The sequence below is a fragment of the Choloepus didactylus genome, chromosome 4 (assembly GCF_015220235.1).
Source record: "Choloepus didactylus isolate mChoDid1 chromosome 4, mChoDid1.pri, whole genome shotgun sequence".
NCBI classification, from domain to species: Eukaryota; Metazoa; Chordata; class Mammalia; order Pilosa; family Megalonychidae; genus Choloepus; species Choloepus didactylus.
This window is the reverse complement of record NC_051310.1, coordinates 28938981-28954636: the sequence shown is the minus strand read 5'-3', so window position 1 is coordinate 28954636 and position 15656 is coordinate 28938981. Positions and strand designations below refer to the sequence as shown.

The window sequence follows — 15656 nt, the reverse complement described above, 5'->3', positions numbered from 1 at the left end:
CTCTATCACGGGTCTTGCCCTTTTGAAGCTCATCACTGCAAAGGAGAGGCTAAACCTGCTTATAATTGTGCCTAAGAGTCTCTCCTTGAGTACCTCTTTGTTGCTCAGATGTGGCCCTCTCTCTCTAGCTAAGCCAACTTGGCAGGTGAACTCACTGCACTCCCCCATATGTGAGATCTGACTCCCCAGGGTGTAAATCTTCCTGGCAACGCGGGATATGACTCCAGGGGATGAACCTGAACCTGACATTGTAGGACTGAGAACATCTTCTTGACCAAAAGGGGGATACGAAATGAAACAAAATAAAGTTTCTGTGGCTGAGAGATTCCAAATGGAGTTGAGAGGTCACTCTGGTGTGCATTCGAATGTACTATACAGATAACCCTTTTTAGGTTTTAATGCATTGGAATATCTAGAAGTAAATACCTGAAACTATCAAACTGCAACCCAGTATCCTTGACTCTTGAAGATGATTGTACAGCAATGTAGCTTACAAGAGGTGACAGTGTGATTGTGAAAGCCTTATGGATCACACTCCCTTTATTCAGTGTATGGATGGATGAGTAGAAAAATGGGACAAAACAACAAATGAAAAATAGGGTGGGGGGAGTGTTTTGGGTGTTCTTCTTTACTATTATTTTTTATTTTTATTTTCACTTTTTCTAGTACAAGGAAAATGTTCAAAAAATGGATTGGGGTGATGAATGCACTATATGATGGTACTGTAAACAACTGATTGTACACTTTGGATGACAGTATGTTATGTGAATAAATCTCAATAAAATTGAATTAAAAAAAAAAAAGATCCTAAGGAAGTTTAAAAAAAGGGCACATTAGTTTAACTTTGAAAAAGGGTCAATTTAGAGAAAATTTAAAAAAATATAAAAAAATAAGTTTTGCATGCAGAACCCTCAACAGGAAGGAGATAACTACCATATCCTATTCCAGAATTCAGAGGCAGCTACACAGAAGTAGAGAGAAAATCTCAAAGCAATCCTTCCCCAGAAAATACACCATTTTATATGTTTCCTTCACAGATTCCAAAATGAGGAATAAAAGGGGTACCAGTAAGCATTTCTATGGGAACTGCTTAAAAAGCATTAATATTGAATTCAAACACAAAGGGCCATAGGATATAGCAAATTCTTATTAATTTATTCTTAATGTATTCAAATCAAAGCTTTTTAATTTTCTCTTAACAGATGTTTAGATGATTATTCCATCTGGATTAAGAAAAGAGTCAAAAAAATAATAATTTTTAGATTCAAATAGAAAATTAACATAAACAAATATGAAGATATTCATAATGTACAACAGTATATAAATACAAAGGCCAGAGTTCAAGTTACTTTGATTTTTACCTGGAATGTAAACATATATTAACTAGTTATATTTTTCCTCTTTTCATATATTAACTAGTTATATTTTTCCACTTTCCAGAGTACATTTTGAAGAATAATTTTTACTTGAAAAAGTTTGCTTGAAAGAGGGATATTTCAGTATAACAGTGTTTACCTCTCCTTCTTCCCTTTAAAAACATTAAGATCAATATATTTAGTGAAATATTATGAGGACTGGTACATTTAGGAAATAGCTCAGAAAATGCATTACACACAGCAGGCAAAGGACATCTTTGTTAAGGTATGTTGGGCCATTCTGTAGTCAGTACAGAAGTAGGTAGGGAGACATGTTAACCTGAGGAGAAGGTGGGAGATTGCCAAATCCACTGAGGCTTTAGTGGGAGACAGGAATGTTTTGGAGGGAAAAAGAAGAAACTATAAATCCTAAGCTACACATATGGCTGTATGTGAACTCTGTATATGACAGTATATGACTATATATGACTCCAGTGAATTCTGAAAGCTTTAAAGAAAGCCAAATTTCTCATTATAATAAAAGCATAAAGAAGTTAGACAGAACAGCTTTTGGAAATATATTATTGTACCGGGAAATTTATGTGGGTGACTGGGAAAAGTAACTGGCTGTCCTGAAAACTATACTACTCTTCACATAACTCTGAATCTTAGAAGCAATACAGAAAGGTGTGGTTTGGCTGATTGATTAGGAAGTAGTTATCACCTTCGAAGTAGAGGCACACATAAGAAAAGCTTTGATCTTAGTTTCCTGTTTATGGGGGGAAGACGTTGGTTTTATACCATAATCTTAGAATTAGCTTTATTAATTGGGCCTGGAAGTTTGACATTCCTGTGAGCTACTCAAGAAATTATAGGCTATCACATACAAAATACAGTGAAGGGAAAATCTTAGAAATATTAGTTATCACAACCAAGGAGTTAATATGAACACCAGCTCTGTCCAGTTTTATGAAAGCACTTCTAGGGGTTTAGTCATTATGATAGCCAAAAAGACTGAGATCTTGACAAAGCAATTTTCTTTCTAGCATCCCTAACAAAAACTTGGTCTCTTTATAACTTCAAAGGAATAGATAAAGATCCCAAAATAGTGAGGAAGGACAGATTGATTCCCATTCAGACAGCTTACTGAGGTTGATGGAGTATTACTCCATTTTGATACGTGGTAGGAAAACAGGCTTGAGTTTTTCTCTCCCACCTGTTATTCACTCTCTAATTTTGGAGAAAAAACCTGCCCACACTTGTTTCCCAGTCTCAGCAGACTCAACTGTAGAAAAGGATTAATCAATTAATTATTATTCCTCTAAGATGTCATGCTCACCAAATGCCATAATAAATAGCACAGAAATGGAAGAGGATAACTGGAGTCCAGGGAACACACACTTAAAATATGTGCACATTAGCACATTTTGTAATGGAAATACAAGCACATCAGGGTGATGTTGAACACACCCACTGGAGTGTGCCTGCTTGAGAAAATTGTCTATTATAGAGGCTATGGCAGGCCCATGGGTGAAGACTATGAAGAAGACATAGACAATAAATTAGGAAGATCTTGCAAATTAGAAGCTTTTGCAATTCTTGCAGGTATGAAGTAATAACGAGCTAAATAAGTCAGAAGTGGTCTAAATAGAGAGGAAGGAAAAGATACGTGTGGAACAACCAAGGAAAACTCTGTAGTCACTAGTTGCAGGGGACAACGAAGGTGGGAGAAAGTGCTTTTTCTATCAGATCACACATATCTTTTAAAGGTTTTAAAGCTCTTAGGAAAATTTTCAGATTAATACAATGAGAAAGTTTTCCCTAGAGTTTCAAATTGAAATTTCATGTAACATAATATTTTGCCACCCTCTATTTAAAAATATTTCCACTTTAAATTTCACAACAAGCATATGTTTATTCTCAGCAGTCACATCTAGTATCTAAAGCATTCTGGATCCCAACTTAGCAAGCAATTAAGAATAATCAAACTTCAAATACTTACTCAAGAATTCAACCATAAATGGAAATTTAGTACCTACCAAAGGTACACCAGTCATTTGAAAACTGAGTACATTTTAGGGACACAGATAATTTTACTGCATCTACTAGCCATATACTGTTAGATCAGAAACAATTTTTCTGATTGAGCTTCAATTTCCTTATCTCATTAAGTTCCAGCCAGGTTCTTTTTCATGTCGGCCTTTTGCAAACACTGTTCTCTCTGCCTGGACAGTTCTGCCTGCCAAACCTCACCTGGCTAATCAGGCTTAGGTTCCACATACATGTCACTTTCTCAGGAAACTCTAATCTCAACCTTTTCCTCACCCCTTTCTCCACACAGTTAGATCCCCAACACACTCTTATAACATAGCCTATAGTGTTAAATCCAGAGCTGATTTCTCCAATAGGCAAAACAAGAACAATGCCTAGGGCCTATAAAAATTGTTTAAATTTTATTTTGAACTCAGAAAAAAAATGAATATGATAATATTGCACATTCATGTTCCATGGATGCTGTAAAAAAAATAACCACAAACTCAGTGCCTCAACCAACACAAATCTATTATGACACAGTTCTGTAGCAGTCTGACATGGGTCTCACCAAGCTAAAATCAAGGCATCAGCAGGCTGCATTCCTTTCTGGAGGCTCTAGGGGAGAATCTCTTTCCTTGCCTTTTCTAACTTGGAAAAGATGTCCCCTTTCCTTGGCTTGTGGCCCCTTCCTCTATCTTCAAAGCCAACAAAGGTGGATTGAGTCCTTCTCACATCACATTACTGGCTTCCTTTTCTGCTTCCCACTTTCACTTTTATGGACACTTGTGATTATCTTGGCCCCATCTAGGGAATCCAAGGCAATCTCTTCATCTCAAGGTCCTTAACTTACTCACATCTGCAAAATCCCTTTTGCCATGTAAGGTAACATATTCACAGGGTCTAGGGATTTGGATGTGGACATCTTTGAGGGGTCATTAGTCTGCCTACCACAACTGGTAACTATTACGTAAGCAACAAAATAGTAAAGATGAATGGTGCCCATTATGGTATACAAAGAAGAAGAAAGAAGAAAGAAGGAAGAAGGAAGAAGGAAGAAGAAGGAAGAAGGAAGAAGAAGAGCACCTCTGCCAAGAGTTCATTTCTCCATAAAGAGCCAAAATGCACAAATATTCCTTCCACACACTTTTTAAGGTAGCTCTGATATGAAGCATGAAAGAACCCAAACACAGGAAAGATGTGCTCTGAACTCAATGAAAGCCACTTACTGACCTAAAAATTCATAATAAATCTATTTTACCATATGCAACCTTGTCTTATTTTTCTCCCTGAGATTGCTTATGATTCAATTTCAAGTAGACAGCTTTGCTGAACTATGAAGTAGCAGAAAATGACACAGATAATCTATAAAATGATGTAACAAGAAAATATAAGAATTTATTCACATAATATAGTTAACATCTCTGAATTTTCCATCAGAATATAGTCTTACAGTATCACATACACACACACACACAATATTTTTGAAGAGGAAAAACGTAAATGTTAAACAACTGAATGTCCCATTCAATCAATATTGACCTGTTGCCAACTGAGTATACAGGTGAAGATATTGAAAATGTTTGTTTCTAAAATTAAGTTTAACCAATAGAAGTAGTATGAGCATTAGACCTATTACATGAGGATAGTAAGTAGGGGGTGGAGATATAGACAGTTAACTAAAGAATAAGTACCCATGACTTTCCATTCCTCATTTATTCACTAACAACAAGAATGCTGATTATACACTCAAATGAAGTTGAGACCCACACAGATCTATGTATCAGGAGCTCCAGGCATATCATTAAATCATTTAATTCTGGTTCTAGGAACAGTCAATCACTGGAGTTTAATTTCAATGCCTGTTGACCTGGGCTGAATTTCAAATCATAACATAAAACATATGAGAAACAAAATTATTGCAATGAACACACATAAGCAAAAACACAGACTAAGAAAAAAAGATAAAACAAAATTCTGATGACTCTAATAGTGTCTATAATTAAATTTTAAAAAACAATTGTTTCTCAGTTGGTTTTTAAAAACAATCATGTTAAAAGCCTGAAAATAAAAGAGGGGTAATTTCATTTTTACAAAATAATAGTTCAATGAGCTTAAATAACAAATATTAATTTATCGATTAAAATAATCTTTCATTATCTGTAATGGTCAGCATCACTGAACTTCTCAACAAGCTGTTGACAATTTAAAAATGAAGTGCTAAACAGATATTTAAAAGCTAACCAAAAACCAAACGAATAAATTATATTATACTTAAAGATCATTCCTTAAATTATTTCAGGATGTTTAAATATTACACCCCAATATGCAACAGAAAAAATTAAATACTTATTTAAATACTCTTTATTATTGGACTAAATGACTAGTACTTCTGTAAGCCATGATTGTCAAATTGTCTGTCCATGAGACAAACTTGACAACCTGCTTGACACAATGTGTGGAATAAATAATAGGTGAATGGGTGAGTGGCTAGAAAAATAAGCCAAAAAATAAATAATGTACAAAAAAAAAAACATAAATGATGCAATCCCCCATGTCTAACCTACATGTCAGGAGAGATGCCTATAATTTCACAAGGGCCTCCCCTATTTTTGTTCCACAAATGAATTCTAAGAACTTATCCTCTGCTCTGCCTTTCATTGCCAGCTGCAAAAGAGGAAGAGCAAGGTAAAACGGAGAAATCAGCTGAAAGGAGTTTCTCACAACACAAGGAACAATGATACCGAAGGAAAAAATCCTAAAAAAACTGACATCACCATGGTTGATAACGACAAACTGGGTAGATGTCAATCTTTGGGAATGTAGAATGTTTTTTAGAGTCAATACCTTGGACAGCATGGTAATTTTTAAACATTGGGGGGGTGGAATGAGTCATATCTCTGTTAATTAATCAGAGTACTCACCTCACAGCCATCTATAAGGCCAGAATAATATGACAGATTATTCTATACCAGACTCATTACTAAGCTGGGTGTGCCTCAGGTACCTACCACGTGACAAGTATTATCCTTTGGAAGCATTTTGCAAAGAATATAGTCAAGAAAAATTATTCTACAATCTGGATTAAAAACCCCCAAGGCATCTACTAAAATAGGTCTCTCAAAAATCTTACATGGCAAATTCAGGACTATATCTTGTTCTTTCCATCCTTTTCTTCAAACAAGTATTGAGCATGGTGCTGGTTTGAATGTATTATGTCCCCCAGAAAAGGCCATATTCTTTGATGCAATCTTGTGGGGCAGACATATTAGTGGGGATTAAGTTGGAATGTCTGGATTAGGTTGTTTATGGAAATACGCCCCACTCAACTGTAGATGATAACACTGATGAGATAATTTCCATGGAGGCATGGCCCCATCCATACAGGGTGGGCCTTGATCAGTGGAGCCATATAAATGAGTTGACAAACAGAAGGAACTCAGTGCAGCTGTGAGTGATGTTTTGAAGAGAAGCTACAGCCAAAAGGGACACTTTAAGAAAGCACAGGAGCTGCAGATGAGACACATTTTGAAGATGGCCGTTGGAAGCAGACTCTTGCTCCGGAGAAGCTAAGAGAGGACAAACACCCCCAAGAGCAACTAAAAGTGACATTTTGAGGAACTGCAGCCTAGAGAGGAACATCCGGGGAGAAAGCCATTTTGAAAACAGAACTTTGGAGCAGACGCCAGCCACATGCCTTCCCAGCTAACAAAGGTTTTCCGGACACCACTGGCCATCCTCTAGTGAAGGTACCCAATTGCTGATGCGTTACCTTGGACACTTCATGGCCTTAAGACTGTAACTGTGTAACCAAATAAACCCCCTTTATAAAAGCCAATCCATTTCTGGTGTTTTGCATTCCAGCAGCATTAGCAAACTAGAACGAGCATATACAAGACATGGTAATTAGACACAATCACAAATGTTGAGGAGCTTACAGTCAAAATAAGGAAGCACTATACAAATTATTGAGATAAGTGAAAAAGCCAAATAGTAATATATAAAGTGCTAAAGGGATCATAGAGGAAGAAAAATAAATGCCTAATTCTGCCCTTGTTCTTTCTAGGATTCATTTCTCCATCTTTACTTCTGACTCAATCCATTCTATTTTGGGGGATCTTGTTAAACTAATTAACTTTTCTTTCAACTGTTCAACTTCTCCCATTCCTGGTTTCTTCTACTCAGCACAAATAATTATAATCAAGATTTATGATAAGTATCAAACAGAATACTCTAAAAGTTATAGTCATGCTACTCTTAAGGATGAATCTTAAAGAGTATTTTAACCATCCAAGTAGTTTTAATATTCTTTCTTTTTCTGGGCATTCAGGTATTTTGAATTTTTTCAAATGCAAACCAGCAACTAACTCAAATCATAATATAAAATGTGGGTAGAATCACTATTAACAATACTTAACATTGTTATATTATTATAATATTCTTAGAGAATATTGTCATGAAATGAACAAAAATGTAAATGGTTGAAAAACTGATACTGTGAAATGCAATACATAACTGAAATATTAGGAAAGACAAATGAAGTTATCTAATCCCAATGTGTCATAAACAAAAGGTAAACCACTGCAATAAAATTACTTAACTTGTGCCAAATATTTGCAGATTTGTCTTTTGGTTATGCAGAGTTCATAGGAACCTCAGTAAAATTCAAACTGGGGGAAAAGAAATTTGGACCAAAAATGGCCAGAGAACATCATCTCTGACATTTTAAATCTAAACAAATCTAAAATTTTGGAAGAAATTATGCTTTATTTTTTATACTGTGATTTTTTCCAGTAAACAATATATTTATGGTTCCTCTATTAACTATGCCACTTTTAAATTCTTTCATTCATTAATTTACACAATAAAGATTTAACACAACTACTGAGTGCCCAGTACTTTGTAGATACTGGGCATATAGCATTGAACATTAAAAAAAAAAATCCCTGCCTTCAAGGAGCCTTCATTCTAGTGGATACATAACACCTAAACACATTTCTTTCCCATAACTCATTAAGGGAGGAATTAAGATACGTGTAGGCCAGGACAGGCCACTGAATGCTTGCTTCAGCAATAGCCACTGGTAGGGTAAAACTCAAAACTGCTGAACTTAAAAAAAAAAAAAAAAAAATGTAGGGAGATGATTTATTCTATCCTTCCTAATTGCCTATTTCTTGGCTAAGATACACATGCTAAACAAAAATAAAGCAAAATTAAATCAGAAAACAATCAGTCCTCTGCTGTAAAGGTATTACTTTCTGAAATGGCTGGAGGACTATTTCCCTTCTCCCACAGCCGATTAGTATATTCCTTTTTTAAAGTTATTTAGGAAAGGTACCTCCCAAACAAAGAGGCCTTAACAATGGTTTATTTCATCCTTGTATAAAGTCCCAATAAATGACATACCATATGAAGTAACTGATTCAGGAAGACTTGGTGCAAGATACTGGGAATTACTATTTTTTACGTACCAGGACAGTGGGGGATTGGTGGTAATCCCACCTAAATCCAACAGTAATATAATTCTAATACCTACCTAATATTGGAAATTGTGTAAGAAGATCAAATTATATCTTTAGGCAAGAGGAATTTCAGAGGCCATGTCAATTTCTAATTACTCCAGGAAGAAAAACTGTGTACACTAAATAGCCATAGTCACAACCACAGAGGACCTGGGAAGCAAGATCAGACCCTTGTTTAAATTAAAGTCACGATTTCAGTTTAAGGAAAAATTAAGCTAAGAAAATTGTCTCCTCTTTTCATTCTTAACCATTAGCATTTCATACAGCAAGAATGCAACCAAATCATACTATACAGGTGTCTCGTCTTCTGAAGACCTTTGAAAAAAGGAATCCTTTCAACTCCCAAAGAAATTTTAGTTTTTAGTAAAACTTATAGTTTCAAAGTATTCTTACATCATACCTAAATCCTCCCAAATGCACAGCCACATGTCTTTTTTCTTGTCTTTGTTGCTACTCACAACAAAGAAGAATTTCTCAGGTGATAAATACCATACTTCTATGAGGCCCATGGCATTAACCCTATTAAGAGAATTTCTTTCCTTTTGGAACACTCCAGCCCAAACCTAACCATCCAGAAAAGCCCAGGAAGCATGATAACTCAGATCTACAAATACAGTAGCACTTGCTGGCACAAAATCATTGTCCATTGGCCACAGCTTACCTGCCACATGTTACCTGATATGACATTAAATCAAACTAACAATATTCATGCTAAGAATAGCATTAATTCCAGCAAATAGGAAGTTTCTCTGTCACATTTCACTTATAGATAGGTTAACCTCATTCTATTTAACAAATAAGTTTCCAAGATGATGAAGGGAATCAAACACAAATTTCTACAACAGATAACTTGATACTTCAGAAATATCTAAACTTAACCAGTTTTGTTGGCCATTACCTATCCTATGTGTAGCTTTGTAAACAAATGCTTAAGTGTGCAAAAAGTGATCACTATGGAGATAAATTCTGCAGAGACTGTCTCTTCCCCCTCTCTTCCTTATGGAAATCTACTTCATTTTTCAAGATCCAAATCAAATGACACATTCGATAAGAAAAACCTCCCCATAAGAACCTCCACAGAGGTAATCAATACTCTTTTTCACTAAGAACATTGTTTATAATTCTAGTTAAGTATTTATTTGATATTGCTTTCTAATAAACATGTTTTTAAGTCTTCAACTATAATAGCATTTGCTTGGTAGCAGATACAAAGTTCTCATCACTTCTGAATTCCCACAGCATCTAGTGTACAATGTTGTACGTACATAAGACAAGACATTACCACAACATTTCTCCATTACAAAAGTTTGGGGCTTTACTAGACTTATTTTTCTTTTATGATTTTAAGAAATAGGTTAAACACACACACACACAAAAGATGTGCAAGACCTGTTGAAAACTATAAAAACATTGATGAGAAAAGTTAAAGACCTAAACAAGTGGATAAATATTACAAACACGTTCACGGATTAGAAGATTAAATATTAAGATATACATCCTCCTCAAATTTATTTACAAATTAAACACAGTACTAATCAAAACTCTAGTAGGCTCTTTTTTTAAAAAATTTCATAAGTTAAAAACTTTATGAGAAAATTCAAATGCTCTATTAGATACAAAGCAATCAATATATATTCGTTACATTCAAAAGTAGAAGTAAAAGTAAATAAACTGAAAGTTATAGGCATTTTAGGCTTACCTTCTAAAGCATTTATGAAAAAGGTGGGCATTTGAATATAAATATCTAATGCAAAAAAATTTGGTTCTTTTGAATTTATCCCCATTGACAATTTATCTATTTATAACGTATTACTCCTTATACAAAGGAGTAGTGCATTAATTCCTTATAAAAAGAAATTTTTTGTTGAATGACAATATGGGATACTATTTACTGAAATAATACTGGGTTGCAATTGAATGCTAATTAGTGAGCAGTCTATAACATGTATAGAGACCATACAGTGTTTTATCTATAAATTCTATAATTAGATGCTACTATCTGACCATCAAAAAAAAAAAAATACAAGGGAATCCTCTGACACTTTCACCACTCACACAGTTTACATCTTAACTGCACTAGAGCAGCAATTCTCAAAGTGTGGTCTGGGGAAAACTCCAGGGATCTCCAAGACCCATTAATGATAATACTAATATATTATGTATACATTCTGCTATCAATCTCTCATGAGTGTACAGTTTTTTTCAGATGTGGAAAGACATGTAATAACACAAGAGATTAAATGATGAAATAAAAATGAGAATCTAACTATCCTCTTTTAATCTACGGATTAAGGATTTGCAATATAAAACAATGCCACCCTTCTAATTCTGTTTTGTTTGGGAAACTATAATTAATTTTCATCAAAATGCTTTTGGTGCTAACATATAATGTATACTTAGCATGTAATATATAGCAAATATTATGCAATATAAACATAATTGATATTTTAAAGAAATAAATATTTTTAAATCTCAGTTTTAATTTTTAATACAGTAAAAAGTGATACATACAACCACAATAACAAATGCTCTTTGGGTTCTCAAAAATTTAAAGAATGTAAAGCGGATCAATACCAAAAAAATTAAGACTCACTACAGTACAGTAATAAACAATTCCTAAGTGGTATACATGCAGAGAATAATCCTGATTGCTAGAAGGAAAAATACAAAACTTATTTTAAAAAGGATTATCATATGTTATTGTTAAGATTTTCTTAAAGGTACATTTTATTAAGTCTCTGGTTACTAAATTAATAAAGTCCACCAATAAAACAGTAGCCTAAGGTCAACCCAACTTAAGATACACATGAGAGTCCCAAACATAATTGCTGGTTTTCTTCCTACCGTGATGCACCCTTCGTATTACAGAACAGAAACTTAGTTTTCCATGTCTCTTGTCTACCTTTTAAAGTTAGGTATTGGCTACATATTAAACATATTAAACCCTGCCCCTTGTTCTCCAAAACTCTTATATCTTACTCTTTTGCTTTCCCCACTGTGCTTGTGACTTTCTCATATATTATATAATTTACGTATTTATTACATTTATTTTCTGCCCTCTCCCATATATCGTAAGCTAAACAAGGGCAGGATTTGTTTTGTTTTGTTTTGTTTTATTCACTGCAGTATCCCCAGCACTTAGAAGAACAGTGTCTAACACAAAATAGGCACAAAATAAATATCTGTCGACTGAATAAATGGAAGTAAAATGTAAATTCTGATATTTTGCCAGGGGAGAACAAACTTACGTTACTAAACTAATACCTGTAAACAGCTAGTAGATACAAGTACTATGTACAAAAAGGAAGGACACAGTAGCTGAAGGAAAACCCCCAAATAATTTTTTCATAATACAGATCTCTCATAGCTGAAGTTTTCTCTTCTAGACCCAGAAACGAAGATAGACAAGGAGACAAGAGATAAGGAAAAGAGACAGGTTTTGAAAAAGTCAGAACTAGAGGCAGTATAAGCAGATGGAGGATGCCTTGTATGTGTGTGTGTTTTTTTTTCCCAATTTTAGGATTCCATGAATATAAACAAAGAAAAATAATGGTAAAAGCATCCAACACACCTCTCTTCTCCCAGTGTATTTCTTCCAGAAGTTGTTCCTGTCTTTCTATCTGTTCAAAGAGATACTGGAGCTCAGATTCTTTGCTCTCAGTGAGATCCTTGAGTTGTTGTCTGCACAGCATTAGCTGTTCCCGTAGATTTTTCTCTCTGTTTTCTCTGTCTTTCAATTCCTCACAGAGCCACTGAAGTTTAGTCTAAAAAATGACATATATATCTAATTTAAAATAAACATGAATAAACTAAAAAACAGTAGCATTTCAAAGGAGGAGAAAAAAATGAAATGGTGTCATGATAGCATGAGCAAATATAGATAATAACAAACAAACTTAAACAAAATTTAAAGATTAATATCCATAATGCTTTAATTTTCATACTGGTATGCATCAATTAAAAGTTAGTACAGAAAATAAGATACAATTTTCTTGGATTTTGATATAGCCTTTGGTATAGTCTATCACTTTTGGAAGGGCACTACTACAGAACCATTTGGCCTACAAAACTTCCATTTGTGATACAAGTAGACCCCTAATTTAATACAGAAGTCATTCCAGTACAGACATTTGAAAATCAAAATATCCCAAAGTAGGACTACAAACTTGTTACAAAAGGGAATTTTATTTCAGAAGCCTAAAAAATGAGATAACATTCCCACTAATGGCACCTAGATATACGTCATCCCCTTAGGCCCACCTAACCATTTAGAAGGAGAGACTCTTTATAGGCTGGGGAGAGAAAGTCAGCAGATGCCTTCCATAAGAGACTAGGAATGTTAATCTCGGATTATTCTTTTTCACAAACTATAACCTCACCTATCTTTAATATATAGATATTTAAAGCAGGGCTAGGAAAATAAATATTTTAGCCACTTTCAATAGCATAAGATTTCAGCCGGGACTCACGACTTCCCAGGTGAGATTACTCTCCTAAAAAGTTTGTACCTTGATAAGAAGCAAAATAAGAGAATGGGTGGACTAGAAGAGAAAATTAGACTAAACTAAGGGACAGATTCCCTGAAGAGCAGTGATCTGTAAGCAGGAAAAATGTAGGCCTCCAAAAATGTAGGAACATCTCAGTACATGGCACAGTATATTAAAAGAGGTTGTGGATAGCATAGTTCAGACTATGATGGAGTAGAACTGAGATATCGCCCCTAAATAGCGGCTCTCCATATACATCAGCTTTCAAACACCCCCTGCACCAAAGAAGATGAAGTTAAAGACTTAGAAATAGATGAGAGCTCAAGGAGAATACCTAGAAAGAGAAGACAAATGGATATAAAAGAGATGGAAGGAAGAGGAACCTGAAAATAAAGCTGAATAGTGGTTGGAAAAATAGAAGGAAAATCAAGAGTCTGGGGTGATAAAATCCAAAGAAAGAAAGTACTGCAAGAAGATGGATATGTTCAATGATAAAGAATGCCAACAAGAAACCACAGGTATATTTGGTAATAAAGAAATTCAGGTCTTTGCTAAAAATGACTGTAGCTAGCAAAGGAGAGGCTAAACCTGCTTATAATTATGCCTAAGAGTCTCCCCAAGTACCTCTTTATTGCTCAGATGTGGCACGCTCTAGCTAAGCCAACCCAGCAGGTGAACTTACTGCCCACCCCCCTATGTTGGACCTGTCTCCCAGGGGTGTAAATCTCCCTGGTAATGCAAGATATGACTCCCAGGGATGAATCTGGACATGGCATCATGGAACTGAGAACACCTTCTTGACCAAAAGGGGGATGCGAAATGAAACGAAATAAAGTTTCCGTGGCTCAGAGATTTCAAATGGAGCTGAGAGGTCACTCTGGTGGAAATTCTTATGCACTATATAGATGACCCTTTTTAGGTTTTATTGTATTGGAATCGCTAGAAGTAAATACCTGAAACTATCAAACTCCAACCAAGTATCTTTGACTCTTGAAGACAATTGTGTAACAATGTAGCTTACATGGGGTGACAGTGTGATTGTGAAAACCCTGTGGCTCACACTCCCTTTATTCAGTGTATGGATAGATGAGTAGAAAAATGGGGACAAAAACTAAATGAAAAATAGGGTGGGATGGGAGGATGATTTGGGTGTTCTTTTTTACTTTCATTTTTTATTCTTATTCTTATTCTTCCTGGTGTGAGGAAAATGTTCAAAAATAGACTGGGGGGGCAAGATGATGTAGTGGTGAGATGTATGTTTTAGTTACTCCTCCGGGAAAGTAGGTAGAAAGCCAGGAACTGCACGGACTGGACACCGCAGAGCAATTTGACTTTGGGCATACGTCACACAAACTCATGAACACATGGAACTGCTGAGATCAGCAAAATCTTTACTCTAAGAAGCCCAATACAGAAAGCCTCAAAGACTTGCAATTTGGGCAGGTCAAGACAAGAACAGAAAGAGAGCTCTGAGACAAAAGGCAATAATACAGAGGGCGGGGCAAGATGGCGGACTGCTGAGCTGTATGTTTTAGTTACACCTCCAGGAAAGTAGGTAGAAAGCCAGGAACTGGGTGGAATGGACACCACAGAGCAATCTGACTTTGGGCATACTTCATACAACACTCATGAAAACGTAGAACTGCTGATATCAGCGAAATCTGTAAGTTTTTGTGGCCAGGGGACCCGCGCCCCTCCCTGCCAGGCTCAGTCCCGTGGGAGGAGGGGCTGTCAGCTCCAGGAAGAAGAAGGGAGAACTGCAGTGGCAGCCCTTATGGGAAACTCATTCTACTGATCCAAACTCCAACCATAGATAGACTGAGACCAGACACCAGAGAATCTGAGAGCAGCCAGCCCAGCAGAGAGGAGACAGGCATAGAAAAAAACAACACGAAAAACTCCAAAATAAAAGCAGAGTATTTTTGGAGTTCTGGTGAACATAGAAAGGGGAAGGGCAGAGCTCAGGCCCTGAGGCTCATATGCAAATCCCGAAGAAAAGCTGATCTCCCTGCCCTGTGGACCTTTCCTTAATGGCCCTAATTGCTCTGTCTCTTAGCATTTCAATAACCCATTAGATCTCTGAGGAGGGCCCCTTTTTTTAATCCTTTTTTCTTTTTCTAAAATAATTACTCTAAGAAGCCCAATACAGAAAGCTTCAAAGACTTGTAATTTGGGCAGGTCAAGACAAGAGCAGAACTAAGAGAGCTCTGAGACAAAAGGCAATAATCCAGTGGCTGAGAAAATTCACTAAACACCACAAC

General features: G+C 35.6%; 1 protein-coding gene across 5 annotated transcripts in view; it reads right to left on the bottom strand.

The window, feature by feature from the left end:
• CEP128 (centrosomal protein 128) overlaps window positions 1-15656 on the bottom strand; it is a 632097-nt gene that overhangs the window by 309233 nt on the left and 307208 nt on the right. For all 5 annotated transcript variants that reach the window (XM_037832153.1, XM_037832154.1, XM_037832157.1 and 2 more), the window contains one exon: window positions 12480-12672. In XM_037832153.1, the coding sequence (XP_037688081.1) occupies window positions 12480-12672 (193 nt within the window). The remainder of the gene's footprint in view (window positions 1-12479; window positions 12673-15656) is intronic.